At 52.2% G+C, this 27,357-nt stretch overlaps 1 protein-coding gene across 1 annotated transcript in view; it reads right to left on the reverse strand.

Moving 5' to 3' along the window:
- The window catches only part of LOC148218173 (uncharacterized), a 36,274-nt gene extending 10,410 nt beyond the window's left edge, over window positions 1–25,864 (reverse strand). The window contains exons 1-2 of the mRNA XM_088157919.1: window positions 25,725–25,864; window positions 7,012–7,594 (exon numbers count right to left, since the gene is read on the reverse strand). Coding sequence (XP_088014045.1) covers window positions 7,012–7,594; window positions 25,725–25,864 — 723 coding nt within the window. The remainder of the gene's footprint in view (window positions 1–7,011; window positions 7,595–25,724) is intronic.
- Between the last annotated feature and the right edge of the window lie 1,493 nt (window positions 25,865–27,357).

Consider the following 27,357-nt stretch of genomic DNA (forward strand, 5'->3'; position numbering starts at 1 on the left):
AGGAGGGGCTGCAAACCGAGCCCAGGGAGCTGTGAGGAGGAAAGACCCTCCCTGAGCCAGGAAGGCAATGGGAGATCCGGACAGATCTTGGAACTGGTGGAGAAGCCTCAGGCCATGGAGAAGCCCTGGGTGCTTGGAATGTGGGAAGGCTTCAGGTGGAGCTCAGCCTATTCCTGCTGCCTCCAAACACAGCAGTTCCAGATGCAGAGATCCCCCTGCAGACCCTGGAGATCCATGGGGATGCAGAGATCCACCCACAGCCCCCGGAGGAGCCACGCAGGAGCGCGGGGATCCCTGAGAGGAGGCTGTGACCCCGTAGGCAGAGGGGCCCCCTCTGGAGCAGCCTGTCCTTGAAGGACTGAGCCCGTGGCAGAGTGACCCACGCTGCAGCAGAGTGAAGGGGGCTGGTACCCATGGGATGGACTCAGGTTGGAGAAGTCCAGGAGAAGTCTCGTGTGGGAGAGACCCCAAGGTGCAGCAGGGGAACGACTCCTGTCCCTGAGCAGAGGGAGAAGCCACTGGGGATGAACTGACCATGGCCCTATTGAAGTGTGGAAAAACACTCAATAACCCACAAAATGAGTTATAAGAGTAGGTGTGTATTTATTCAGCACTGAGGTGCATGGTGGATAGCTCTTCCAAAAACATGCACACCTTTGGCGACCTGGCCTCTCCTTTTATTCTCTACAAACTAGGACTACACAATAGACCTAATACATATGCATTGCCTATCCCAGCTTCACATTGAAATTAGTTTCACACCTCTTTTCAACTGAGCATTTGTAGCCGTGGAATGGTGTTTTAACCCTTTAAGTGTGGTGTGTGATAATTGATAAAAGATTCCTGTTAATCACAAAAGCATTAGGGTTTGTACAAACCAGAATACTAAGCTCTGAAGTGAAGCATGGACACTAGATAAAGGAAATTATATGATAAAATAATTCTGTTTAAAATCACCTTGTTATATTATGTAGTATTATGTTACATTATAATATGTTACGTTATATTTTCTAAATAACTTGTATCAGCTACCAGCTTGCAAAATCGGACTTCCCAAAAAGCCCATCCGGCCTTTGTCTGATCAATACTGCCTATCTCAAGCACCAGACTCCCAGAACTTCTCTGGTGGTTATCTAGAAGGACCGGATGGCTATCTGGTGACTGATTATCACCCAAAAGCCTTGTGTAAGGATGTTTATTCAACCACCACTGCTTATGACAACAAAAAACCAAAAATTATTGATTACAACGAGAACCCACAGTATAAGAAGAGGCTGCAAACCAAGGTTGGGTGGAGCGTGGAGTGGGCGGTGACCCCTCACGTTCCCCAGCGCTGCTTGCTCTTTCTATATCAAATAAAGCAACCTAAATTTTGCTGAAAATCGAGACTTTTGTCTCTCATTTATAACAATTTGGTGCCGATACCCGGGACGTCCTTGGAGCCCTGAGAGGCGCTGCGATTTCGGGGAGGCGCCCCACTGCTGTGGCCCCGGTTCGTCAGTGATTCTCGGGACCCATCGATGTCCCGCACCATAGAGACTGAGCAAGGAAAATCTCCCCGGAAGACCGCGGCAAAATCACCTGGAATTCTCGTGCACGAAGAGCCAGACAGGAGCATCGGACTGTGAGTATCTGTGTGGCTTGGTGGGGATGACTGTGTGCTTGCCTGAATGAGACGTGGCCTTTGCTGCGAAGCGAGAGTGGAGTCCTTCTATCCGCGTTTCCAGCATCCCGCGAGGGACCTGGCCGGTGACCGGACGAAGCGAGTGAGCACAAAGGGAGAGACTGCTTTTCTTGTCCTAGCCCAGGTAGAGGCTGGGTCCTTCCCATCCTAGTCCAGGTACAGGCTAGCTCCTTCCCATCCTAGCCCAGGAAAAGGCAGGACCCAGGAAAAGCGGGGGGAAGGGAGAGGAAAATAAAAGCAGATTACAACACACCAGTCATGGAGGGAGAAGGGAAAAGCTGCTTTTCCCATCCCAGTCCAGGTAGAGGCGGGTTCCAGTCCATCCTGACCCAAGGAGAGGCAGGGGTTCGGGTGGAATGAGCCTGCATTGGGCCATTGATCGTACTCTCCTAATGTCTAAGTTTGTTGGTGACAGAACCCACTGTTTCTCGGCTGCTGTCAGCACTAACCATTGCAGTACAGGTGGTGTATTGAGATGGCCCCAGGTTTGCCATCTGCCCTGTGCACCTGACCTTGTCAGGGTCATTGTCATGCTGTCCATCCCTCCCAAAGAGCACCTCCAGCACTGCCACTTCTCTCAGCTGTTGGATCCCTTCCTCAAGGGTCTTCCAACACATTCTATGATGGTGCTCCTGCATTCTCTCTCTGTGGAGAAACTTCTCTATTACACTCATTAAAAGCCATTCCCAGAGGGAGAGGGGCCATGCTGGGCGCCAAAAATCTGTCCTGGTTTTAAAAAGGACAGGTGTGTGCTGGAGAAGAGCAGGGCCTTCCCTGGAAATTGAGCTAATAAATCCCTCCCTCTGAATTAGTATAATTTTGGAATTATGGGGATTTCAGGCAAAAATACGGGGATAGGAATAACAGTTCTTTACTAGTATGTGTATATATATATATAACAAGGCAAACAAAACAACAACAGCTAAGTAATTAACAACAAATAGAAGACGGGAACCCAGTAACAGTTTTTCTGGTTGTGGACACCTTTCCCCTCTGCTGCAGTTACCGTCCCAGTTTGGCAGTCAGTGCCAGCCGGCTCCCGGTGGGCAGGGGCAGATGCGCTGATCCCGTGTGGCTGCAGGAGTGCTGGGGGTGATGGCAGCTGTGTCCTGGGTGGGAAGGGCGGAGGAAAGACTCTGCTCATGGATCCTTGGAGGCAGTGTCAGTCCCAGTGCTCCAATAGGTTGTGTGGAGGGGGCAGGCTGAAGTGGGAGAGCATCAGACCAGGAGAGTGCGGGGTCCCACAGCCAAGCTCCCATCATTGGGATGGCAGGGCGAGGTTTTCCAGTGGCCATCCATCTCCGAGCCAAATGAGCGAGAGAGCGAGCAGCTGCACACACCTCTCCTTTACCTGCCCCCGATCTTGTGATGTTCTCCCTCTTCTCCCCCATCCCCCCTGCCCTACGAGGGAAACTCCAAAAAGGGTCAGGGAGTCTCCCCCTATCACTAGCCATCTTAGCATGTCAATGGGAAAAAATTCCAGACAGCGAGGCGAGGGAAAAAAAAAAAAATAAAAACAACCCCCAAGAGAAACTTAACCCAAACTTTACTGAAACAAGCCCGCATTGGCTGCATGTCACTGCCGTGTCGCTGTTGCCGTGTCCCTTTACCCAGTCAGCTCTCTGATCATGTGGTGTCCACGCATCTCCCCAGCCCATCACTGCCTCACACACGAGGTGACCACCAAGCCACTCTCCGGCCATCTGACCCGCAGCTGAGCCCTTCCCAGAGTGCCCGCACCCGCAGGGAGCGCAGGGCTGGATTTGGCCGCCAGAGAGTTGGTGACCCTCGTGAGATCCTCGGTGCATTTAGTTCCTACAGGAGTGTGGGCACCGCTGGGAAATGATCTGCAAGCCTTGTTAATTGGATGTTCTTCCACTGCTAGCCTGGGGCAGGATCTCTCCCGGTCCTCCTCTCAACTCCCGGGCCTCTCCTCAGCCAATCAGAGAAGGCACCAAAATAATTGAGCCAATCAGAGCGCGCGGCGCTGATGACTCCTCAGGCAGTCCCAGAGCGCCCAGAGCTCCTCACCTGGACTCCACCCGCACCCCGCCCCCAGCAACCTGCACCAGGAGAATTTGGGGAGGGGGAAATTGCGTTTTATCTTCTTTTTTGTTCTTCCAGAGTCAGGATAAAATGCTTTAGAGACGGAATTTTGTGTTCGGACTCAGATATTTATTAATTCTTCTCGATATTACAGTGAGTTCTACAGCACTTCTACCTAACAGGCCAAAAATGGACACCTATCTCTCTCTCTCTACAAGGCCTTTTAAGGGTCAATCTGTCCAATTAAGAACAGACAGCTAAATTCCTTTTATTATTAACCCAACAACCCATCACCTGTGATCTGCAATGTGGAATTTTCTATCTAATTACAAAAGTACCACCTAGACCCGTGAAGAAGGTGAAAAAGAAAGAAAACTACACCCTAAAACCTCCATCTTGCTTTATATGTATTAATATATTCTAAAACCACAAATTCTAAATTTTCCACCATGGCACATTACACACTTCTATTCAAACTACACACCAGTGATCCCAGTTCTATCACACAATTCTGGAAAGCTTCTTCATGGCCTCTGGTAAAAAGCAGTGTTTTCCTGGAGGTCAATGCCTGTCAGCACAGAAAGCCCAAACCCCTCAGTTTCCAGGGTTTCAACAGGGGGAGGTGTCAGACCCTGCCCGGCGCTGGCCATGGGGCGTGTGGCGGGGGCCCGGAGCTCTTGGCTACTGTGGGCTGCTGGGGGGCTGCTGGGGGGGCACCCCCGGACCTGTGTCCTGCACACACAGCGCTGTTCCAGGAGATGGTTTAGTCCGAGTGTCACTTCATTCACGGCACCGACCGGCTGAGGTTCGTGGAGAGGAACATCTCCAAGCGGGAGCAGTTCCTGCACTTGGGCAGCGATGTGGGGCTGCACGTGGGGACACCTCCTTTGGGGACAAGGCTGCCAGGCACTGGAACAGCGACCCGCAATGGATGGAGTACAGACGGGCTGCGCTGGACAGGCACTGCCGGCACAACTACGAGTTGTCCAGCCCGTTCCTCGTGGAGCGCAGAGGTGAGCGTGGGGCAGAGCGTGTCCCCTCGGGCCCTGCCCTGGGAATGACCCTGGAGCCCCTCAAAACCTCCCTGGGAATCACCCGAGACACGTCAGCCCTTCTTGTGCCCATCCCCGGGGCCTCCTGCCCCCCCACCCCAAGTGACTCCGGTGGCTCTCCCAGTCCATCCCAGTCTCTTCCAGTGTCCTCACGGTCCCTCCCAATTCCTCTCAGTCCACAGCCATTCCATTCGCATTCCACTCCCAGACCTCCACCCTCTCTCCCAGTGCACTCCCAATCCCTCCCAGTCTGTTCCAAGTCCTTTTCAGTCCAATCCCGAACCTCCACTCTTTCTCCCGTTCCCCAATCCACTCCACTCTCTCCCAGTGTTCCCCCACTTTCTCCAGTTTCATCCTCAGTCCCTCTCACTTCCACAACAGCCCTCTTCCATTTCTACTAGTCCCCACCCCAGCTGATCCCAGTGTGTCCCCGCTCTCTCCCAGCGCTCCCCAGTGCCCATCTCACTGTGGCCCTCGAGCTCCCAGCCCGGCCCCGGCTGCCTGCTCTGCTCCGTGATGGATTTCTGCCTTGCCGAGATCCAGCTGAGATGGTTCCAGGGCCAGCAGGAGCTCTCGGGGCATGTGGTGGCCACCAATCTGGTCCCCAGTGGGGACTGGATTTCTACCAGCTCCTGGTGCTGCTGGAAACCCCCCGGCACGGGGTCAGCTCCAGCTCCAGGTGGAGCACGTCAGCCTGGAGCACCCCCTGAGCCGGCACTGGGGCACGGCCCGGACCCCACAGTGTGGGGGGAGTGGGGAGGCACTGGGGGGTCTGGGAGAGGGATTGGCGTGTGCTGGGAGTAACTGGGAGGGAGTTTGAGATAGCCTGGATTAAAATAGGAGAAGGGATCGGGGGTCTAGGATGGCTGAGAATGAGTTTGAAGGATGTTGGGGAGGGTGGGATGCAGTTCTAGGGGTCCTGGAGAGCACTGGGAGGGTGTCTGGGGGTGCTGGGTATAACTGGGAAGGATTTGAGTGAGCGTGGAGGAGCTGGAAAAAGATCAGGGATTGGAAAGCAGGGGGTTGGAATGAGGTTGGTTGTGCTGGAAAGAGACTGGGAGGATCTTGGTGAGTTCTAGTGTGGCTGGGAAGGGATTGGGAGGGGGTGTGGGGGTCCTGGGGCAGTGGGGGGCAAATGGGAGGGAGTTATGGCATTTTGAAAGGGACAGGAGGGGCTTTGGTGGGTCCCAAGGAAGCCAGGAAGAGATTAGAAGAATTAGAAGTTTTAGGGAGCCCTAGGTGGGCTGGGGGAGATTGGGAGGATTCTTGGAGAGGCTTGAAATGTCCGTGAGAGGTTTTGGGTGGCCCTGACCCCTGTGATCCCCCAGAGATGCCGCCAGACGCCGCTCACAGCAATGTGCTGACGGAGATTGGTGGCTCCGTGTTGGGCTTCGTCTTCCTGGCGCTGGGGCTCGGCTTCTACCTGTGCAAGAAGGTGAGGGGGGGACACGGGCTTCATATTCCCCCGCCCCCAGAGTAGGTGTGCTCCTCCTGGGGACCTCCAGCCGGGAGTCACCCCCTTTTCTCTGCCCACAGAGTTCCTGAGCCGGCAGCGGCCGCAGCCCCTCCCCGTGGCCTCAGGCCCGGCCAGGACCCCCTGCTCCATCCCCACACTGATTTTGGGAGGGTAGTGTGTCTCCCCCAGCCCTGCTGGAACTCTGCCTAAGCCCAGCTGCTCCCAGTCCTCCCAGTAAAGCTTCCCAGTTACACCCAGTTCATTTAGTGGGGGGTACTAGGAAAGGACTTGGGGGAACCCCGCGGGGGGATCGTGACTGGGCGGGGAGGGCGGGTCCAGGTGGGGAACACTGGGTGCTGCGGGTCTGCCCGGCAACCGGTGAGTCATCACAGCTGCTCTCTCTCATTGGCTGAATCTTCTTCATCGCATTCTCTGATTGGCTGAGGAGAGGCCCAGGACTTGAGAGAGGGAACAGGAGATATCCCGCCCCGAGCACCTGAACGGGAACAACAGAGCCAGCCTGGGCACAGCGAGGGAATTTATTACCAACCAAATCACAGCAGCACAAGGAGAAGGGAGAGAAATCTCTCCAACACCTTCCCCCGACCCAACGGGGATAACCAGGACCATGGATCACCAGGGCTCTGCCCAACGGGGGTCACTGGGGATCATCCAACACCGATCCTCCCATGGGGGATGGAGCTGGAGCAGAGTACGAAGCTCTTCCCACACACAGGAAACTCACAGGGCTTCCCTTAGTGGAGCCTCCGTTGGTGTTTGGTCAAGGTTGAGCTCTGTGAGAAGCTCTTCCCACACTCAGGACACTCGTAGGGCCTCTCCCCAGTGTGGATGCGCCGGTGCCTGATGAGGGTGGAGTTGTGCTTGAATCCCTTCCCGCAGTCGGGGCAGCGGAAGGGCCTCTCCTCTGTGTGAATCCGCTCGTGTAGGAGGAGATTGGAGCTGCTCTGAAACCTCTTCCCACACTTGGGACACTCGTAGGGCCTCTCCCCGGTGTGGATGCGCTGGTGGTTTCTCAGGTTGCAGATCCACTGAAAGCTCTTCCCACATTCCAAGCAGGTGTAGGGCCGTTCCCCTGTGTGGATCAGCTGGTGATGTATTAGGTAGTTGCTGTCCCTGAAGCTTTTCCCACATTCCCCACACTCATAGGGCTTCTCCCCAGTGTGGGTCCTCTGGTGCTGGATCAGATGGGAGCTCCGGCTGAAACCCTTCCCACATTCCAAGCACTTGTGGGGCTTCTCCCCTCCAGGAGGCTTCTCCACCAGCTCTGAGCTCTGCCTGGATCTCCGGCCGCCTTCCCGGCTCAGGGAGGGTCTTTCCTCCTCGCAGCTCCCTGGGCTGGGTTTGCAGCCGCTCCTTGTGAGAGATCTCCGGGGCTTTTCCTCCTCCTCCATCTGCCAAGACCTTGGGAATGAAAAATTCTGGTTTGGGGAAAAAACAAGAGGAGAGTGCCTTGAGCTGGCGGTTCCCCCTTGCCCAAGTTCATCCCAGAAAATTATTGGCCATATTGTGTCTGTAAGAACCTCTGAAACACCAAGATTCAGCCCCAAAATCCTCCAAACCTCAAGATACACATCAAAAACGCCCCACAAAGCAAGATTCAGCCAAAATCCCCTTGAAATACAAAGATTCAGTCCCCGCAAAAGAAATAAAGCACCAACTTTTACCCCAATAAAGCTTTCAAACACCAAGATTGACCCTTCAGAAAATCATAGATCCCCCTCTCTGGTCACCTGCTGCATTTGGAGGGGGGCACTGAACTTGGGGCTGTAGGGGTGAGGCTGTAGATAGAGGGAGGGATGGAAACTTGTGTTGCTTCTCTTTTCTGCTCCTCCTTCTCCTGTGTCCCTGCTTTTCCTCACATTTCTCTTCCTCCTACTATTCCTCCTTCTCATGCACAATCCCACCTGCTCCTCCCATACGCATTATTTGACCATTTTGTTCTTCAACCCTGCTTCTCCTTCCCTTCTCCTGCTGCCCCCAGGCCCAGCACCCACTGCCGGCTCCCTCTTCCCCCCAAACCCACAGCATCCCAGCGCAGGGGCAGCGATGGAGCTGGGGCAGCTCGGGCTGGGGCAGCGCTGGGCTCTCGGCCGCTCCCGCCCGCACTCGCTCCCCACTGCAGCCGCTGCCGCCACCACAGCGCGGGGGGGCCCGGCCTTGGCGCTCCCCCCCTCCCACCTCCCCAAATTCCCATCCAGGGGGGCGCTGGGGCCAGGAGACAGACGAGTGACAGATCAGGGGGGGCTGGGAAGAGTCGGCAGCCAGAGAGCACTGAAAATCTCAGCAGTGACTACAGTGGGATCTTCGGGGACTAAACATGGCAGGGCACCCATGGAGGGTAGAAAGGGAAAGCCACGAAGGGATCCCGGCAAAAGGGATGATGATCCCAAAATATCTCTGAAGGGTCCCTTGAGGGCATGTGGAGGGAGTTTGCACATTCTCCCAGAGGTCATCAAGGATAGGGACACCCAGGGAGGCATTAAGAGAAGTCCAGAAGGGATTTAGACAACAGGGGATGGATGGTGTTGGTGTGCTGGGAAGGGACTGGGTGAAGGGGATTGTGCAGGAATATGGTTCAGGCAAGAAGCAGGAAAGTTGCCAGCTGACTGACACCTTTATATCCCCGGTTGCCAGGACAGGCACACAAGGAGGTCAGGATTGCAGGGGGTTTCTCTGTGCTGGGCAGCGGCAGGAGCGGGCGCAGAGGGGCGGCACCGGGAGCACGGGCTGGGGGCCTGTGGGGAGCTGCGGGGCCGGGCCGGGGCTGTGGGGCAGCCGGGGCTCAGCGCCGGGCGCTGCCTGAGCCCAGCACCCCCCGGCAATTGCAGGCCCGGCAGTGGCCCCCGGCCCCCAGGAGGCTGCGGGACGCCCCGGCCGCTGCCCGGCCCCGTGGAGCTGCCGGCCCTGCCCGCCGGGGGGGCCGCGTTTGGACACTGCGGCAGGACAGGCACCGGCTCTGGGATACGGGCTGGCCACGGCAGCCACAGCACAAGGAGCAGCACGAAGGAACAGCTGGGAAATGGGCATTGGACGTGCAAGCACCGAGAGGAGCTTTTAAGCATTTTTCTTGGGTCACTGCAGAAAGGAATGATTTAGCAGAAAGCTCAGCAGCTGTCAGAGGATGAGCACCCCCAGGCACTGAGGGGGCTGCAGGAGGGGCAGAAGAAGCCCCTGGAGCACTTGGTCACAAAGGCACAGCAGGGGAATGCAAGAAGGGATGAGGAAAAGGCCAAGGGGAAGGCAAAGGCCATGGCAGAGTTTCTACAGCCCCTGAGGGATGAACCCCAGAGCCCAAGGGGGCCCCAGCACCCAGGGGACGGGGTCGGCCACAAGGACCTGGCAGAGGCATTGCCCTCCTCGGCAGGGGAGAGCCAACCCAAACAGTCCCTGGGAAGGAATCAGGGTTCCATGTGCAGGGCAGAAGGACACTGGAAGCAGATACAGGAGCACCCTCAGGAGGAGCAAGTCCAGCCCTTGATGGACATTGATTGTCAGGGGTGTCACAGCTCCCATTACACCAGGGACACACCGCATTGGGGCCCTTGAGAACATTCAGGGTGGATCTGGATCGAGAGGAGGCCTTTCCTGATGGACACAGAGACCTCTCCATCCACTCCCAATCTTAGATTTAAGGTGACAAAACGCCAAAAATTATTCAGGGGATAAATGGGAAAGGTGAGCTGGTGTGTTTTATTCAACCGCTGTTAGCAGATGTGGGGGATGGGTTTGTAATTTAGGATTTTTTATTTCCTCCTAATTGTGATTGTAATTTACTGGGAAGGGATTTGATGGCTAAATTGGGAATGCAAATTGATATTGGAAAAGGTGATACAGAGGCCTGTTGTGCCTTTGTGTCCAATGTCTGGCAAGGCCTATGCTGAAGTGAAACCAGAAGTGTGGGCAGCTCCAGGAAAATAGGGAAATTAGATATGGAGCCTCTCCAAAGTACTTTGAAGCAACAAGGACAACTGGAGTCTGAAAGCAATACCCTATTCCAAGGGAGGGAAGCAAGGGCTTAGAGCCTCTTACTGAGTCCCTGCTAAAGGCAGGGCTTTTGGAGCCAGGGATTTATTCCTAAGACATTCCTGTCTTGCCAGTCAAGAAACTGGAGGGATGGACAGCAGGAGGAAAGCAGAATTTTCAAGTGTTAAAAAGCAGATTAACTGAACCTCCTGCCCTGGCCCTACCACAAAGGGAAAAAGAATTTGAATTGTATGAGAATGCTAAACAGGGCCATGCCAAAGGAATTCTCATGCTAAAATGTTTAACCCAGTGGCCAGAGTGGCCTCATTGTCTGCAGAATTGTGCAGCCACAGCTTTAATGGGACCTGAGGCCCAAAAACTGCTGGAAGGAGGATCTCCTGTTGGTCAAGTCTTGCATCAAATTAAAGCTTTGATAACCAAAAGAGTGCCTGCACTCCCACAGCTGCTGGGGAAGACAATGGCAGAATTCCACTCTGCCTCTCAGTTACACTCACACACTGGCCTTGCGGGGATTCCATTGTTGGAAAATATACCTAGTTTAAATTTTTAAAAGTTATTTCTCAACTCAGGCTTGTTTTGCCTTTGCACTGGGGAAAGAGGGGAAAGAAATTTTAAAGAACTTTTTAAGGGGTGTTACACCAGTCAATAGGGATGAGTTTAACATGTCAACAGACTGGGAAAAGCCCAAAAGATATCCACAAAGAGAATGCCCATCAACAAAACCTCAACGAAACATCAGCAAATATCAAAGAACACCCACCCCAGACACTGCCCCCGGCATAGAGCACAGATGGAGACACCTGGTCTGGAAAAGGCTGAGAAGGAAATCCAGGAGTTCGGACCTAATTAACATCACAAGAGGAGAAATCCGGGTCTGCTAAGAAACAAAATACTAAGAACCACACAACTTTGATGTAATGAGGAATAGACGAGTGGATTTCTATGGGTTCAGGCTGTAAAACCTTTATGAAAATCTAGTAAAACTCACGTGTCATGGTATCATTTTCTTGGCACATCCGGGCTATGTGTGGATTAAATGATTTCTGTTGCACACCCCGACCAGAATCAAGTAAAACCTTGACTCTCTAACACTAAAGATACTATTGGAGAGTTTTGTTTTTCCTGCAGTTTAACTGACAAGATTACTCCATTAGAAAAAAATTTCATAATAATCCCACATTTATATTATCAGTTAGGATTGGTCCAGGGTTGTGACAATTTTTACTCCCAGGAAAAGCAGAAAAAACTTGATTGCATTGGAATATTTTTGTACATATTTGCAGGAGGCTCTTAATGATGGCAGAATGTCGGAATGGATTTTTGGATGCACATCTTTAGGTTGCATCTGGCAAAACTAGAAGAGTATTAATGGTGAGACTTTAATGCATAACCAGTTAATACAAAATCGTTTAGAAAAAAAGCAAAGCAAAACAAAACAAAATAAAACAAGCAGGTTGTGGGGGTGCACATGTGAATCACCAAACGGCAGCTCTGGAAGAGAAGAATCGGTTCGAGGCAGCCGTGAGGGGAGCTTTAGAAATGCAAATTACCTGAAGCAAAGTGTGGACAATGCCCCAGGATCTTCTTGCCTGGGGGAGGAATTTGGCCGATTCTCTCTGCCCCTCACCCCAAGCTCTGCCTGCTTGCACAGATGGAATTTGCACAGATAAAGGCAGAGCTCATAGTGAGGATATCTGACTGCAACAGAAATTGGTTAAGCTGCAAAGGGAAACGGCAAACGCAGAATGTTGGGAAAACTTCATGAAAAAAAACGGGGGGAAAATCATCCCTCTCCTCACTCCAACATGTGCTGCCACTGTCCAGGCTATATAGGGCATATCAGAAATGTATTTTCTTGCCCAGAGAAATCAGTTTGGTATCCAAGTATTTGAGGATTTAATTAGAAAAAAGTTGTCAATTGATTCTTCCCCGGCTGGAGGGAGCACCCAAAATAAGAAAAAGATGAAGAGACACCAGAACAAATCCTACAACACCATGGAGTAGCCCTTGGAAACCCTAACGAATTCATATCAGGACACAGAAAATCCATCCATAATTTGAGTGGCATAATTAGCTTAAAAACTGTCCTTGAAATAATAACCAAGCAGACAGCTCCAGCTCCTGAACTTCCTGCCGACCAAACCACTGACATGAGGAATGAGACATTTCACCATGGGATGGGATCAGATTATCTATTAAAAGAGGGAGCCGGACTTTGTGGGAAATTAATTACTCAAATTGCTGTTAGCGACTAGATGATAACCGAAAAGTGGTGAAACAGATAACAAAGGAAATAAGAAATTAGCTCATGTACCAGTCCAAACAGGGAAAGGATGGGAATGGGACACGTTTTCGTGGTTCCCTGGCAGACCGTGGCTTAAAGAAATGCTGCTCCTCCTCTGACGTGCTGCAGCAACTCTCAGCTTTTTACCATGCACGACACCTTGCGTCAAACAGGACGCAGGAAAAGAGATTGAGACAATGGAAATTAAAAGTTCGTAAGCGCTATGCTTGAGAAAATGAGAGAAGGAGGGATTGAAAGCAGTAAGATTAATATCGTAGTAGGGGTGCATATTAACGAGGACATGGAGTAGGTGGATCGGGAACTCTGAACCTTCCAAGTTCCTCACCCAGAGGGGAATGGGAGAGGGAGATGCAGACGGGAAAATTAGGATAAAAAGGAAGCGGCGTTTTAGAGACCGCATGGCAAATGCCGCATGGCCTCTCTCTTTGTTCATCAATAAAGTCACTTTTACAGGACTCCTCTGTCTCCTTTGGATACACAAACCTCTGGCCACGGGAATTTTCCCGCACAGCCCCGGGCACAGGGCAGACACCTCTGTGCCACCCACAGCAACCGGGACGAGCCAGCGCTGCTCCGGCACCGGCTCCTGCCGAGGCCCCAGCGGGAAGGAGACCGCGGGCAGCCGCTCCCGCAGCGCCCTCAGCCCAGCGCCAACACGGGCCGGCACCGGCACAACCAACCCGCCAGAGCCCCCTGCCGCCCCCGAGGCCCGCAGCGAGCCCCGAGCCCCCGCACAACCGAGCGCGGCTCCCACCTGCGCTGGGGCCGCCTCCGAGCTCCGCCGCCGCCTCCCCGGGCTCCGGCCGCTGCCGCCGCTGCCGGGCCCGCACAGACGCTGCCACAATGGCGCCTTTGCTGCTCTGCCCAATCAGCGCGCGACAACCAGGAGTGACATTGGCACAATCAGCCAATGGCAGCGAGGGCCGGGCTCTGCACACGGCCCAGCCTCGGCCCGCGCTCTCAGGGCCCCCCGGGCTGTGGGAGGGCAAAGGCGGAGATGAGGAACAGCCCTGGAACGGGCCCGGGCCCGAGCCGCCATTGGCCTGGAAACACAAACAAAGTTCTCCGCAGCTCCCGGCACGCCTTTCCCAGCCCTGCGTGTTCGCTGGCTCCGGCTCAGCGGGCAGCCCTGGAGTCTCACTTCTCCTACCCCTAATTAGGAGCGTCAGTGCATGGCTTTGATTTCCCCACAATGGGAAAACTGCTCCAAACCCCTGTGGATGAGTGGAGGGGAGAGATTTCTGCCAGAAACTCCAGAAACTCAAAGCAGGACAATGAGAAGTAAATGAAGACCCTTCAAACCAGCTTTCCCTCACCCCTCCCTCCTTCCAGCTGCACCTCTTACCTCGGCAGTGCAGGGTGGGACAAACAACGCTCACTTTTTAACATTTTATGAGGTTTATTAAATCTTAGCATGAAAATACAACAAGAGACTGAGAAAGGAGAAAAATCAGCACTGGAAGTACAGGACTAAACCCCCACGTGCTCACCTACAGAATGGATGTTCTGCCTTTTATGGCCCTGGGCCCTCCCAAAGTCTTGTCGCCGAATTCCTTCTCTGCCATCCATTGCTGGAGACTCCTTTCTTACATCTGCACTGGAGGTCAGGTGTAGGAACAAGCCTGCCCTCCCCAAATGCCCCCAGTACCTGAGCCATGTTGTGACAACAATGCAAGGGGGAGGGGAAAGAGGACTATGGGAGGATATATTACAATAACATCACTATACATCCACAAAACTTATCTTAACATACACACACTGTTCATCCTTTAATTGTGAGAGCCAACCACCACATTGCTCATCTGTAACAACAGCGACTGCACTGGCCCCCCTAGATCAGAGGGGGATGGAGCCAGTGCCAGTCCCCCCGAATCGGTGAGGGCAGAGACTACCCCCTGCCCACCTGGGTATTGCATCAGCCCAATACATATTTACAAAAGGCTATACATATTCAAACACTTAAACTGAGTTTCTCCCCTATCCTACCTTTTTCAAGCATGTGCAGTTTTCCCAGGCCTCATCATTTGTTACTTTTCAATACATTCAACAGGTGTGAATTCCTTCATTGGTTAAATGTTAACATTACAACAACTCCTCAGCAACATTCACAACACAACATTCGCATTAAAAGATCTCTAAACTTTAGGAAAACTTCTTTTACGGAAGTCAACCTTATGAAACACATAGTATTCACTCTAACAATTGCTAAAGCCGACAGTATAATATATTTATCACAGTGATCTTGAGTTCAGAGCCAGGATTGGGCTAGGGAGTGTGACTGGGGCTGCCATTGGGCTTAGGACTAAGAACAGTGTTGGCCTTAGGGCAGGAATTGGGGCTGAGCTTGGGAATTCAAGCTAAAGCTGGCATTGGAGTGTGGGCTGGCACTCAAAGCTGCACTTAGGGCTTGAGACTGCCATTGGGATTGGGCTTAGAGTTGCAATTGGGGCTGGCTTTGGGCATAGGGCTAAACGTGGCATTTGGTTTAGGACTGAGCATGTGGTAGGGTCTGGAATTGGGGCTGGGCTTTGCAGTTAGAGATGGGTTTTAGATTAGAGCTGGAATTGGGGTTAAGGCTAAATGTGCCATTTGCCTTAGGCCTGGCCTTGAGATTGGCTCTGGGGCTGCACGAGTCTGGCACTGGGATGAGATTAAATCCAGGAGAGTGAGTGTGTCTCAACATGGAGTGAGATTGAGATCAGGATCAGGGTGAGCTTTGGGACCGAGCGCACGCCCAGACGGACAGGGGAGATGTCACTGCAGGATGTCCCTGGCATCGTCACAGCCCTGCTCAGGCACCACCAAAAGGCAGCAGGAGCTGGCTGGTCCAACATCCAGGTGCTCCCAGCACCGAGAATATCCCTCTGTCCAGTCCCTTGGGCTGTCCTGGACAGGCTCCCTCCGGGCTCTTTGTCACCTCCTCGATGGCAGAGCATGGGATATTGAGTGGCTTCTAGGACCCTGCAGAGTCCTTGAGGAGGGCAAGCCTTGCTTAGCAACAACCAAATTCTCTCCCTGTCATACACAGCATTCCCATCCTGCATCCAATCCCATCCCTGTGCCACTTTCTGGGAAGAAATGAAGCCCAGTCAAATCCAGAACAGTGGGAACTTTCAGACAGTTCTTGAGAAAATCCTCATTTATTTAACACTAATGTTCCTAAGAAATCAGATCTTGATCTGTAAAAACATTCCTGGTAGTCCAGCTTTGCTTTCAAGGACCTGTAATTGTCTGTCGGGAAGGCTGCTTTTGTTGTGAGAACCGGTGATTGGCGGGAAGAATGGGACTAAGAGCAAGGAAGGAATTCACTAGGGGAAAAAGAAATGGAAATATGTCAACAGATAGACCCTTAAACAGCCCCCCGGGAAGAAAACTAGCCGGGTGGAAATATGACTCCAACACCAAAGAACTTAAGATGATATAGAGTTGTGTAATAGAATAGACTAAGAGAGTAATTAAGTCCAAATATGTTTACTGGTGGAGGGATGAGTCACACGAGCAAAGGATATGTCAGGTTTTAAACATCCATGTAAAAGCTAAAGAACAGCTCTTGTACAGATGTGGGAGAGGGGATTTCTCACTGAAAAACCTTTCTAGCTCTGGCCTCTCAGTCCTGAATCTCAAGGGAAAGCTACTCTGCACCCCATTCCCTACAAACAGAAAATCCTGGATTTGGGAAAAACACTGGCTTGGGGTGTGCTTTCTTTTCCTCTTCTCTTTTGCTACCTCCTGACTTTTCTTTCTCTCTGTGAACACTAATTTTGCTGTACACTTTCCCTCTGATAATTGAACTGCTTACCACATCAAATGTAACAGTTGTTCTTCACCCAAATTAAACACAAGAAGGTGCTACTTCTCTTTCATGTTGAAATCAGAGCTTGAATGCAGGGATTTCAAAGTGAATAAATTACCTTTCCCTCTTTCAGTCCAAAGTGAGCTACTGCCACCTGCACTTGCCCTTCCCTTCCTCTCCTGAACCACCGAACAGCCCCACTGGGATGGCAGGAGCTGGGCCTGGGAAACTGCTGCCTTTGGAGTTGCATCTCCTCCTCCCGTGGCCACTGCTCAGAGCCCAGAAGTGCTCTGAGAACTTGAAGTTGTGGCAGCTGGGTTAGAGCCTACATGGGAGGAGGAGAAGGTTCACCAGAGCCCTTCTCCTGCCGTGCCAGCTCCAGGGCAAGGAGTGCAATGGAAGCCAGCCAATGTCCAAACCCCATCTGCTCTGCCAGTTCCTGTGGGAATGAGCTGCTGCAGAGGGGAAGATTTGGGTGGGAATGTGGTTCTCTAAGAAGGCCATAACTAAATGCTTGCATGGGGAGTTTGGCTTCTGGAGCAGTGGGGTAGGGCTGTTGTTGGTTCCTACCCCTCCATCCCAGGATGATGTAAGGGGTGAGGGATGCCATGTGTGCTGTGCACTGGCAGTGATCCTCAAGAAATCCTTCTAATCCTCTCCTTCAAACTAGTCAAGCTCCTGGGAAAGATAGGACCGAAAAGAAAAAAGCATTCTCAGTTTTGTGTCCTCCTGCCCTTGTGGGGTGAGGGGCAGGAGGCAGAGGTCCAGCTTGGTCTCTCTCTGACCTTTCCTTTGAGACAACACTGTCTGCTCCCACCACAAAGGCACAGAGGGTGCTCTTTGCCCCCACCAGTGGGAAGTGGCTCTGCTGACCCCACTAAGAGTGCTGGAAGATGAGTCTGTGAACGAAATAGTTGAATATTGCCTAGAGGGGGGTAGCAGGCAGTAGATGTTGCCACCATTCTCTTTCCAGGAACCCACTGGGAGTACTTGAACTATCGACGATGAGAGAGAGACGGGGACACTGAATGGTGATCAAAATCCAATTTTTAATGAGCACTACATGTGCTTATATACCATTTACAGGAAGGCTGGCAATATTTTACTGCAATCACATAGACAAACCTTACATAGAAAACTCTCACATAGACAAACTTTACATTTGGACTTAGTAAAATCTTATTTCCCATAACCCAGACTTGATCCAGTCCTCTTGCAGTCAGGTCTCTGTTTGCTCTTGCCAGGCATCCTCGTTGTCAGGCTGCATTTGCTGATTAAATCTGCAGTATTATCAGTCTCATTTGCATTACCCATATCCACATCTCCCCCGTTTCTTTTAACTAAAAATACACTCTTCAGCGATTTGTCAATTAAATTCTTAACACCCTGTAAAATACAAGGAATAACTACTACAATGCATAATATGATGCCTAATACATACAAACCTATTTGAACTAAATTCCTGATCCAGCCAGTGAGTCCCCAGTGCCCTAAGAGCCAGTTCAGCCAGTCGTACCCATGATCTACCCGAAGTTAATTCACACCTTCTTTCAGGGCTTGAATGCTGGCATAGATGGGCTGGGAGTGGTCAGAAAGGTTAAGGCAACACATCCCATCGAATTCCTCAGCCACAGGCGGCGGCGGAGCTCGGAGGCGGCCCCAGCGCAGGTGGGAGCCGCGCTCGGTTGTGCGGGGGCTCGGGGCTCGCTGCGGGCCGAGGGGGCGGCAGGGGGCTCTGGCGGGTTGGTTGTGCCGGTGCCGGCCCGTGTTGGCGCTGGGCTGAGGGCGCTGCGGGAGCGGCTGCCCGCGGTCTCCTTCCCGCTGGGGCCTCGGCAGGAGCCGGTGCCGGAGCAGCGCTGGCTCGTCCCGGTTGCTGTGGGTGGCACAGAGGTGTCTGCCCTGTGCCCGGGGCTGTGCGGGAAAATTCCCGTGGCCAGAGGTTTGTGTGCCCGCAGGAGACAGAGGAGTCCTGTAAAAGTGACTTTATTGATGAACAAAGAGAGAGGCCATGCGGCATTTGCCATGCGGTCTCTAAAGCGCCGCCTCCTTTTTATCCTAATTTTCCCGTCTGCATCTCCCTCTCCCATTCCCCTCTGGCTGAGATACTTGGAAGGTTCAGACTTCCCGATCCACCTACTGCATGTCCCTCTTAATATGCACCCCTACTACGATATTAATCTTACTGCTTTAAATCCTTCCTTTTCTCATATTCTCAAGAATTGCCTTTACTAACTTTTAATTTCCATGGACTCAATTTTTTTTCCTGCATCCTCTTTGGTGCAAGGTGTCGTGCATGGTAAAAAGCTGAGAGTTGCTGCAGCACGTCAGAGGAGCAGCAGCATTCGTTTAAGCCGTGGTCTGCCAGAGAAACACGAAAATTTGTCCCATTCCCATCCTTTCTCCGGAATACGAGATATTTTCTTATTTCCTTTGTTATCTGTTTCACCACTTTTCGGTTATCATCTGTTTGCAAACAGCCGTTTGCGTCACTTAATTTTCCACAAACTCCTCCTTCTTCTGTAAGTAGATAATCTGATTCCATCCCATGGTGAAATGTCTCGTTCCTCATTTCAGCAGCTTGGTCAGCAGGAAGGTCAGGAGCTGGAGCTGTCTCCTTGGTTATTATTTCAAGGATACTTTTAAACCTAATTATGCCACTCAAATTATGGATGGATTTTCTGTGTCCTGATATGAATTCGTTAGGGATCCCAGGGGCTGGTCCATGGTGTTGTAGGATTTGTTCTGGTGGCCGTTCATCTTTTTCCCTTTTTGGGGTGCTCCCTCCAGCCAGGTCTGCATCAATTGAACACTTTTATCTTATGAAATGATAAAATGTTTGGATTCTCAAGTGATTTCTCTGGACTAGCAAAAACACCTCATTGCTTTGGGGAGAGGGATGATCCCCCCCCCACACACACTCTTTTTTTCATGAAATTTGCTCAATATTCTCCGTTTGCTGTTTCCCTTTGCAGCTTAACCAGTTTCTGTTGCAGTCAGATATCCTCACTATGGGCTCTGCCTTTAGTTGTGCAAATTCCATCTGTGCAAGCAGGCAGAGCTGGGGTGAGGGGCAGATGGACTCAGGGAAATTCCTCCCCCTGGCAAGAAGGCCCTTGGGCATTGTCCACACTTCTCCAGAGCAATGTTAATTTGCATTTCTAAAACTCCTCTCCTGGCTGCCTGGAACTAGGATTTTCTTCCAGAGCAGCCTTTAGGTGATTCACACGTCCACCCTCACAACCTGCTTTATTTTTCTTTATTATTTTTTTTAACGATTTTTTATTAACAGTTTATGCGTTAAAGCCTCACCATTTGTACTCTTCTAGGTTTGCAAAATGCAACTTAAAGGTGAGCTTCTAAAGATCCATTCCGATATTCTGCCGTCATTAAGAGCCACCACAAATATATAGAAAAATATTCCAATGCAATCAAGTCTTTTCTGCCTCTTCTCCTAGGAGTAAAATTGCTTGTCACACCCCTGGCCCAAACCTAACTGACAATCTAAAAGTAGGATTAATGTGAAAAATTTTTCTCATGGTGTAATCTTGTCACTGAAACTGCAGGGACAATAAAAAACTCTCCAACAATATCTTTAGTGTTAGAGACTTAAGGCATTACTTGATTCTGGTCAGGATGTGCAACAGAAATCATTTCATCCACACATAGCCCGGGTGTGCAGAGAAAATCATTCCATGAGATGTGAATTTTACTAGATTTTTCCTAAAATTTTACAGTCTGAACACATTGAAATCCATTGGTTTAGTGTTTATTGCTTCCAGGTTGTGTAGTTCTTAGTGTTTGGTTTCCGATTGGACCTGGATTTCTCCTCCTGTGATGTTAATGAGGTCCCACTCCTGGATTTCCTTCTCAGTCTTTTCCAGACCAGGTGTCTCCATCTATGCCGGGGGCAGTGTCTGGGGTGGGTGTTCCTTGATGTTTGCTGATGTTTCATTGATGTTTTGTTGAATGTTGTTACCTTTCTGGGAATATTTTGGGCTATTCCCAGTCTGTTGAGATGTTAAACTCATCTCTGTTAAGTGGTGCAACATCCCTTACAAAAAACCTTTTAAAATTTCTTTCCTGAGAGAAAGGCAAACCGAGCCTGACTAGTAAAATGAAATGTAAAAAAAATTTTAAATTTGGTAGACTTTCCAACAGTGGACTCCCAGGCAGCCCAGTGTGTGAGTGTAATTGAGAGGCAGAGTCCTGGGTGGATGCTGTGAACAGCAAAGTGCCAAGGCAGGCTCTGTGCCAGCCCAGCTTCCTGTGGCAGAGATTTCACAAGAGACAGGATTCTGGCCACGGACTGCTTGAAATATACATCCCTTATCTCCAGCCCGCCCTAGGTGGAGAATTCCCAGGGTAAGGAATTGCAAAGATCAATTCCAAGGGAGATAATTCAATATCTGCCCTGGCTCTGGCCAAAGGTTATAATGGCCGGATGCTTGGCCTTCAGCCAAGGGCACACACTGACTCAGAAAACACTTCCTAAATGCAGCAACATGTTGCATATTCATAGACCTTAATGCATTATTCAGAATCATTCCCCTCCAACCTGTAAATCATTATTTTTTCCTTTCCTGGGGTTTTGGTGTCCCATAATTCCAAGAATGTGAAGAATTTCCTGATTATCTGTTTTGCCATTCTCCAAGTTTGTTACATGAACATAAGATTATGACATTATACTGGAACAAAAATATATTTATCACACAACTAATTATAACTTTTGTTTATTTATGTATATTTATTTGTATTTATAAGTTTTGTTAATTGCAGAACTAAGAGAAACTATGTTCATACAACAGTATTTTCCAGCATATGGCATTCATTTTAATATTTGCAAAAACTCAATAATATAATGTACACTTATAACACACATAGAATTCAAATTTCTTTTTCTCAGTCTGGAGGAGACATAGCTGGTGGTCCAATCATTTTGTTATTTTTCATTTTCTCAGGTTTTTTTCCTTTTCTCCTGTCCATACCACAACACTGAGGATATTTGAGTTTAAAAAGTCATACAATGTTGTGGCTAGAGCAGAGAATCTTCAATCCAGGTCCTGCAATTTCCTATTCATCCTCAGAATTCTTACAGCTCCTTTTTAGTCCTGGATTACTTCTGAGATTCCCTGGTCCCTCTCTGGGCCAATACAACACAAACACTCAGTCAAAATATGTCCCAAATATTTAACCCTTTTCTCCACCATTTCCTCTTTTATTTCAAATACTCAAAGATGCTTTTTAGCCTGAACATTCAGCCATTTCACAGAGGCTTCTTCTGCCACTTCTTGTCCTCCTGATTGGGGAAAGTCATCCACATCCTGCATTAACCCAATTCCTAAGTAAATCCTAGGGAAAAATTCTTATGATATTTTCTGCAAGATTTGCCACAATAAGGCCGGTGCTTCCGTGCATCCCTGCAGAAGGACCGTCCATGTCTTTTCCATTTTCCCTTCTACCTCTTGTTCCCACTCAAAGGCAAAATCCAGTTTACCATCCTGTGTAAGTGGGCATCCCCAGAAAGCATCTTTGCCATCAAGGACTGAATGGTGTCAGTGTAAGGAGGGAACCAGGTTCAACGTAGTGTTAGGATCTGAGACTGTGGAGTGCCTAAGTTGAATAATCTCATTTATTATTCTTATGTCCTGCACCATTCTTTCGATTCCATCTGATTTTTTGACTGGCAGGATAGGAGCATTACATGGAGAGATCCCTGGCTTCAAAAGTCCTGCCTTTAGCAGGGACTCAATAAGAGGCTGAAAGCCCTTCCTTCCCTCCCTTGGAATAGGGTATTGCTTATAGACACTGCTTGTCCTGGTTGCTTCAAAGAGCTTTGGAGAGGCTCCATATCTAATTTTCCCTATTTTCTGGAGCTGCCCAAACTTCTGAGTTCACTTCAGCTTAGGCCTTGCTAGACAATTGACACAAAGGCAAAAGAGAACTTGACTCTGTACCACCTTTTACAATGTTCATTTGCATTCGAATTTTGGCCATCAAATCCATTCTTAGTACATTATAATCAAAGTTAGGTGCAAATTAAAAATTCTTGCATTTCAAACTCAGTCCCCTGGGTGCTGGGGCCCCCTTGGGCCCTGGGGTTCATCCCTCAGGGGCTGTAGAAACTCTGCCATGGCCTTTGCCTTCCCCTTGGCCTTTTCCTCCTCCCTTCTTGCATTCCCCTGCTGTGCCTTTGTGACCAAGTGCTCCAGGGGCTTCTTCTGCCCCTCCTGCAGCCCCCTCAGTGCCTGGGGGTGCTCATCCTCTGACAGCTGCTGAGCTTTCTGCTAAATCATTCCTTTCTGCAGTGACCCAAGGAAAATGCTTAAAAGCTCATCTCGATCCTTGCACGTCCAATGCCCATTTCCCAGCTGTTCCTTTGTGCTGCTGCTCCTTGTGCTGTGGCTGCCGTGGCCAGCCCGTATCCCAGAGCCGGTGCCTGTCCTGCCGCAGTGTCCAAACGCGGCCCCCCCGGCGGGCAGGGCCGGCAGCTCCACGGGGCCGGGCAGCGGCCGGGGCGTCCCGCAGCCTCCTGGGGGCCGGGGGCCACTGCCGGGCCTGCAATTGCCGGGGGGTGCTGGGCTCAGGCAGCGCCCGGCGCTGAGCCCCGGCTGCCCCACAGCCCCGGCCCGGCCCCGCAGCTCCCCACAGGCCCCCAGCCCGTGCTCCCGGTGCCGCCCCTCTGCGCCCGCTCCTGCCGCTGCCCAGCACAGAGAAACCCCCTGCAATCCTGACCTCCTTGTGTGCCTGTCCTGGCAACCGGGGATACAAAGGATCTGGATCGGCTGGCAACTTCTGAGGATAAGAGCCTGCTGAAAAACATCCCCATCCTCAGTATTTTTCTCTTCCTCCTCTTTTCCATCATCCATCCATTTTCTTCCCACATAGATTGCTCCTGCTTCTTCTTGCCTGAACCATATTCCTGCACACTGTCTTTTACCCACTCCCTTCCCAGAAAACCAACAGCATCCACCGCCCTGTTGTACCAATCTCTTCTGGACTTCCCTGATTGTCCCCCTGAGTGTCCCTGTCCTTGATTACCTCTGGGAGAATGTGCAAACTCCCTCCACATGCCCTCAAGAGACCCTTCAGAGATATTTTGGGATCATCATCCCTTTTGCCGGGATCCCTTCCTGGCTTTCCCTTTCTACCATCCATGGGTGCCCTGCCATGTTTAGTCCCCGAAGATCCCACTGTAGTCCCTGCTGAGATTTTCAGTGCTCTCTGGCTGCCGACTCTTGCCAGCCCCCCTGATCTGTCACTCGTCTGTCTCCTGGCCCCAGCGCCCCCCGGCAGGGGAATTTGGGGAGGTGGGAGGGGGGGAGCGCCAAGGCCGGGCCCCCCCGCGCTGTGGTGGCGGCAGCGGCTGCAGTGGGGAGCGAGTGCGGGCGGGAGCGGCCGAGAGCCCAGCGCTGCCCCAGCCCGAGCTGCCCCAGCTCCATCGCTGCCCCTGCGCTGGGATGCTGTGGGTTTGGGGGGAAGAGGGAGCCGGCAGTGGGTGCTGGGCCTGGGGGCAGCAGGAGAAGGGAAGGAAAAGCAGAGTTGAAGAAGAAAATGGTCAAACACTGCACATGGGAGGAGCAGGTGGGATTGTGCGGGAGAAGGAGGAATAGTAGGAGGAAGAGGAATGGAGGAAGAGCAGAGACACTGGAGGAGGAGAAATGGGAAGCAGCACAAGATTCCAAATCTCCCTGTATCTACAGCGTCCCTCCAGTCCTAGGGTTTTCCCCCCCACACATTCAGCAGGTGACCGGAGAGGAGGATCCACGATTTTCAGAGGGGTGAATCTTGGTATTTCTGAGCTTTTTGGGCTAAAAGTTGATTCTTTGTTTTTTCTGCTGGGCCTGAATCTTTATATTTTGGAGGAGTTTTGGGCTGAATCTTGATATTTGGGAGGTTTTTACAGACACAAGATGCGCAGTGACTTCGTGAGTTGCAATTCGGCAAGGAGGAACTCCCAATCCAAGGTGCTCTCTTCTCTTGTTCTTTCCGCAAACCAGGATATTTCATTCCCAAGGCATTGGCAGATGGAGAACAAGGAAAAGCCCCAGAGATCCCTCACGAGGAGGAGCTGCAAACCCAGCCCAGGGAGCTGCGAGGAGGAAAGACCCTCCCTGAGCCAGGAAGGCGGCCGGAGATCCAGGCAGAGCTCAGAGCAGGTGGAGAAGTCTCATGGAGGGGAGAAGCCCCACAAGTGCTTGGAATGTGGGAAGGGTTTCACGTGGAGCTCCCATCTGATCCGGCACCAGCAGATCCACACTGGGGAAAAGCCCTATGAGTGTGGGAAATGTGGGAAAAGCTTCAGGGACAGCAATTACCTGATGCAGCACCAGGTGATCCACACAGAGGAACGGCCCTACACCTGCTTGGAATGTAGGGAGAGCTTTGGGTGGAGTTCTCACCTGAGAAGACACCAGCGCATCCACACCGGGGAGAGGCCCTACGAGTGTCCCAAGTGTGGGAAGAGGTTTCAGACCAGCTCCAATCTCCTCAAACATGAGCGGATTCACACAGAGGAGAGGCCCTTCCGCTGCCCCGACTGCGGGAAGAGATTCAAGCACAACTCCACCCTCACTGTCCACCGGCGCATCCACACTGGGGAGAGGCCCCACGAGTGTCCTGAGTGTGGGAAGAGCTTCTCCAGGAGCTCAAACTTGACCCGACACCAACGGAGTCTCCACTAAGGGAAGCCCTGTGAGTGCCCCGAGTGTGGGAAGAGCTTCGTGCTGTGCTCCAGCTCCATCCCCCATGGGAGGATCGGTGTTGGATGATCCCCAGTGACCCCCGTTGGGCAGAGCCCTGGTGATCCGTGGTCCTGGTGATCCGTGTTGGGTGGGGGGGAAGGGTTTGGAGAGATTTCTTTCCCTTCTCCTTGTGCTGCTGTGATTTGGTTGGTAATAAATTCCCTCGCTGTGCCCAGGCTGGCTCTGTTGTTCCCGTTCAGGTGCTCGGGGCGGGATCTCGCCTGCTCCTCCTCTCCACTCGCGGTCCTCTCTTCAGCCAATCAGAGAATGCGATGGAGAAGATTCAGCCAATGAGAGAGAGCAGCTGTGATGACTCACCGGATGCCGGGCAGACCCGCAGCACCCAGTGTTCCCCACCTGGTCCCTCCCTCCCCGCCCAGTCACGATCCCCCCGCGGGGTCCTCCCAAGTCCTTTCCCAGTCCCGCCCCACAATAAATGGGACCGGAGGGAACTGGGAAGCTTTATTGGGAGCACTGGGAGCAGCTGTGCTGGGGGGGTCACATGGCCCCCCCAAAATCAGCGGGTAGATGGATCTGGGGGTCCCAGCTGGGTGAAGGCCAAAGGGAGGGGCTGCGGGCTCTTGCTCTGTGGGCAGAGAAAAGTGGGTGACACTGGGTGGGCTCCCCAGGGGGAGCACACACGGTCCAGGATAGGGGGCACATGACTCCCTAGGACCCTCCCTCACCTTCTTTCTCAGGCAGAAGCCGAGCCCCAGGGCCAGGAAGCCGAAGCCAAACACGGAGCCCCAGATCCCCTTGCCGCGGGTGGCGTCTGGCGGCATCTCTGGGTGTCCAGAGGGGTCAGGACCCCCCAAAACCTCTCAGACACCCCAAGCCCGTATAAGCACCTTCCCAATCGTCCCCAGCCCACACAGGACCCCCTGAAACCTCCTCCTAATCTCTTCCCAGCCACCCCAGGACCCACCAAAGCACCTCCAGTCCCTCTCAGGATCCCACAGCCCCCTCCCAATTGCCCCGCACTGCCCAAGAACCCCCAAACCCTCTCCCAGTCCCTTCCAAGTCCCACCAGGATTCACCTACACCCTCCCAGTCTCTTCCCATCACAACCAACCTCATTCCAACTCCTGCTTTCCATTCCCTGATCATTTTCCAGCCCCTCCAGACTCACGTAAATTCCTCCCAGTTACACCCAGCACCCCCAAATTCCCTCCCAGTGCCCACCAGGACCCCTACAACCCCATCCCGGCCTCCCCAGCATTCTTCAAACTCCTTCTCAGACTTTCTAAACCCCTGAGCCGTACTCCCAGTTTCAAGTAGACAGTCTGAAACTCTCTCCCAGTTACTCCTAGCACACCCTAATCCTTCTTCCAGTTCTCTCCCATTCCCCCCACACTGTGGGGTCCGGGCCGTGCCCCAGTGCCGGCTCAGGGGGTGCTCCAGGCTGACGTGCTCCACCTGGAGCTGGAGCTGACCCCGTGCCGGGGGGTTTCCAGCAGCACCAGGAGCTGGTAGAAATCCAGTCCCCATTGGGGACCAGGTCGGTGGCCACCACGTGGCCCGAGAGCTCCTGCTGGCCCTGGAACGAGCTCAGCTGGATGTCGGCAGGGTAGAAATCCATCAGGGAGCAGAGCAGGCAGCTGGGGCCGGGCTGGGAGCTCGAGGGCCGCAGTGAGATGGGCACTGGGGAGCGCTAGGAGAGAGCGGGGACACACTGGGATCAGCTTCGGGGAACTGGGAGAGGTGAAAGAGGGCTGGTGTGGTACTTTGAAAGACTGGGAATAAAATTGGAGAGAGTGGAGTGGATTGGGATAATGGGAGAGAGGGTAGCGGTCTGGAATTGGACTGAAAAGGACTTGGAATGGACTGGAAGAAACTGGGAGGGCACTGGGAGAGAGGGTGGAGGTCTGGGATTGGAATTAGAAATACTGGGAGTCGACAGGGAATGGAATGGCTGTGGACTGAGAGGAATTGGGAGGGACTCTGGTGACACTGGGAGGGACTCTGAGGACACTGGGAGGGACTGGGATGGACTGGGAGAGCAGCCGGAGTCACTTGGGGTGAGGGGCAGGAGGCCCCGGGGATGGGCACAAGAAGGGCTGACGTGTCTCGGGTGATTCCCAGGGAGGTTTTGAGGGGCTCCAGGGTCATTCCCAGGGCAGGGCCCGAGGGGACACGCTCTGCCCCACGCTCACCTCTGCGCTCCACGAGGAACGGGCTGGACAACTCGTAGTTGTGCCGGCAGTGCCTGTCCACCGCAGCCCGTCTGTACTCCATCCATTGCGGGTCGCTGTTCCAGTGCCTGGCAGCCTTGTCC

The sequence above is a fragment of the Sturnus vulgaris genome, unplaced genomic scaffold (assembly GCF_052056855.1).
Source record: "Sturnus vulgaris isolate bStuVul1 unplaced genomic scaffold, bStuVul1.hap1 Scaffold_194, whole genome shotgun sequence".
In the NCBI taxonomy this organism is placed as follows: domain Eukaryota; kingdom Metazoa; phylum Chordata; class Aves; order Passeriformes; family Sturnidae; genus Sturnus; species Sturnus vulgaris.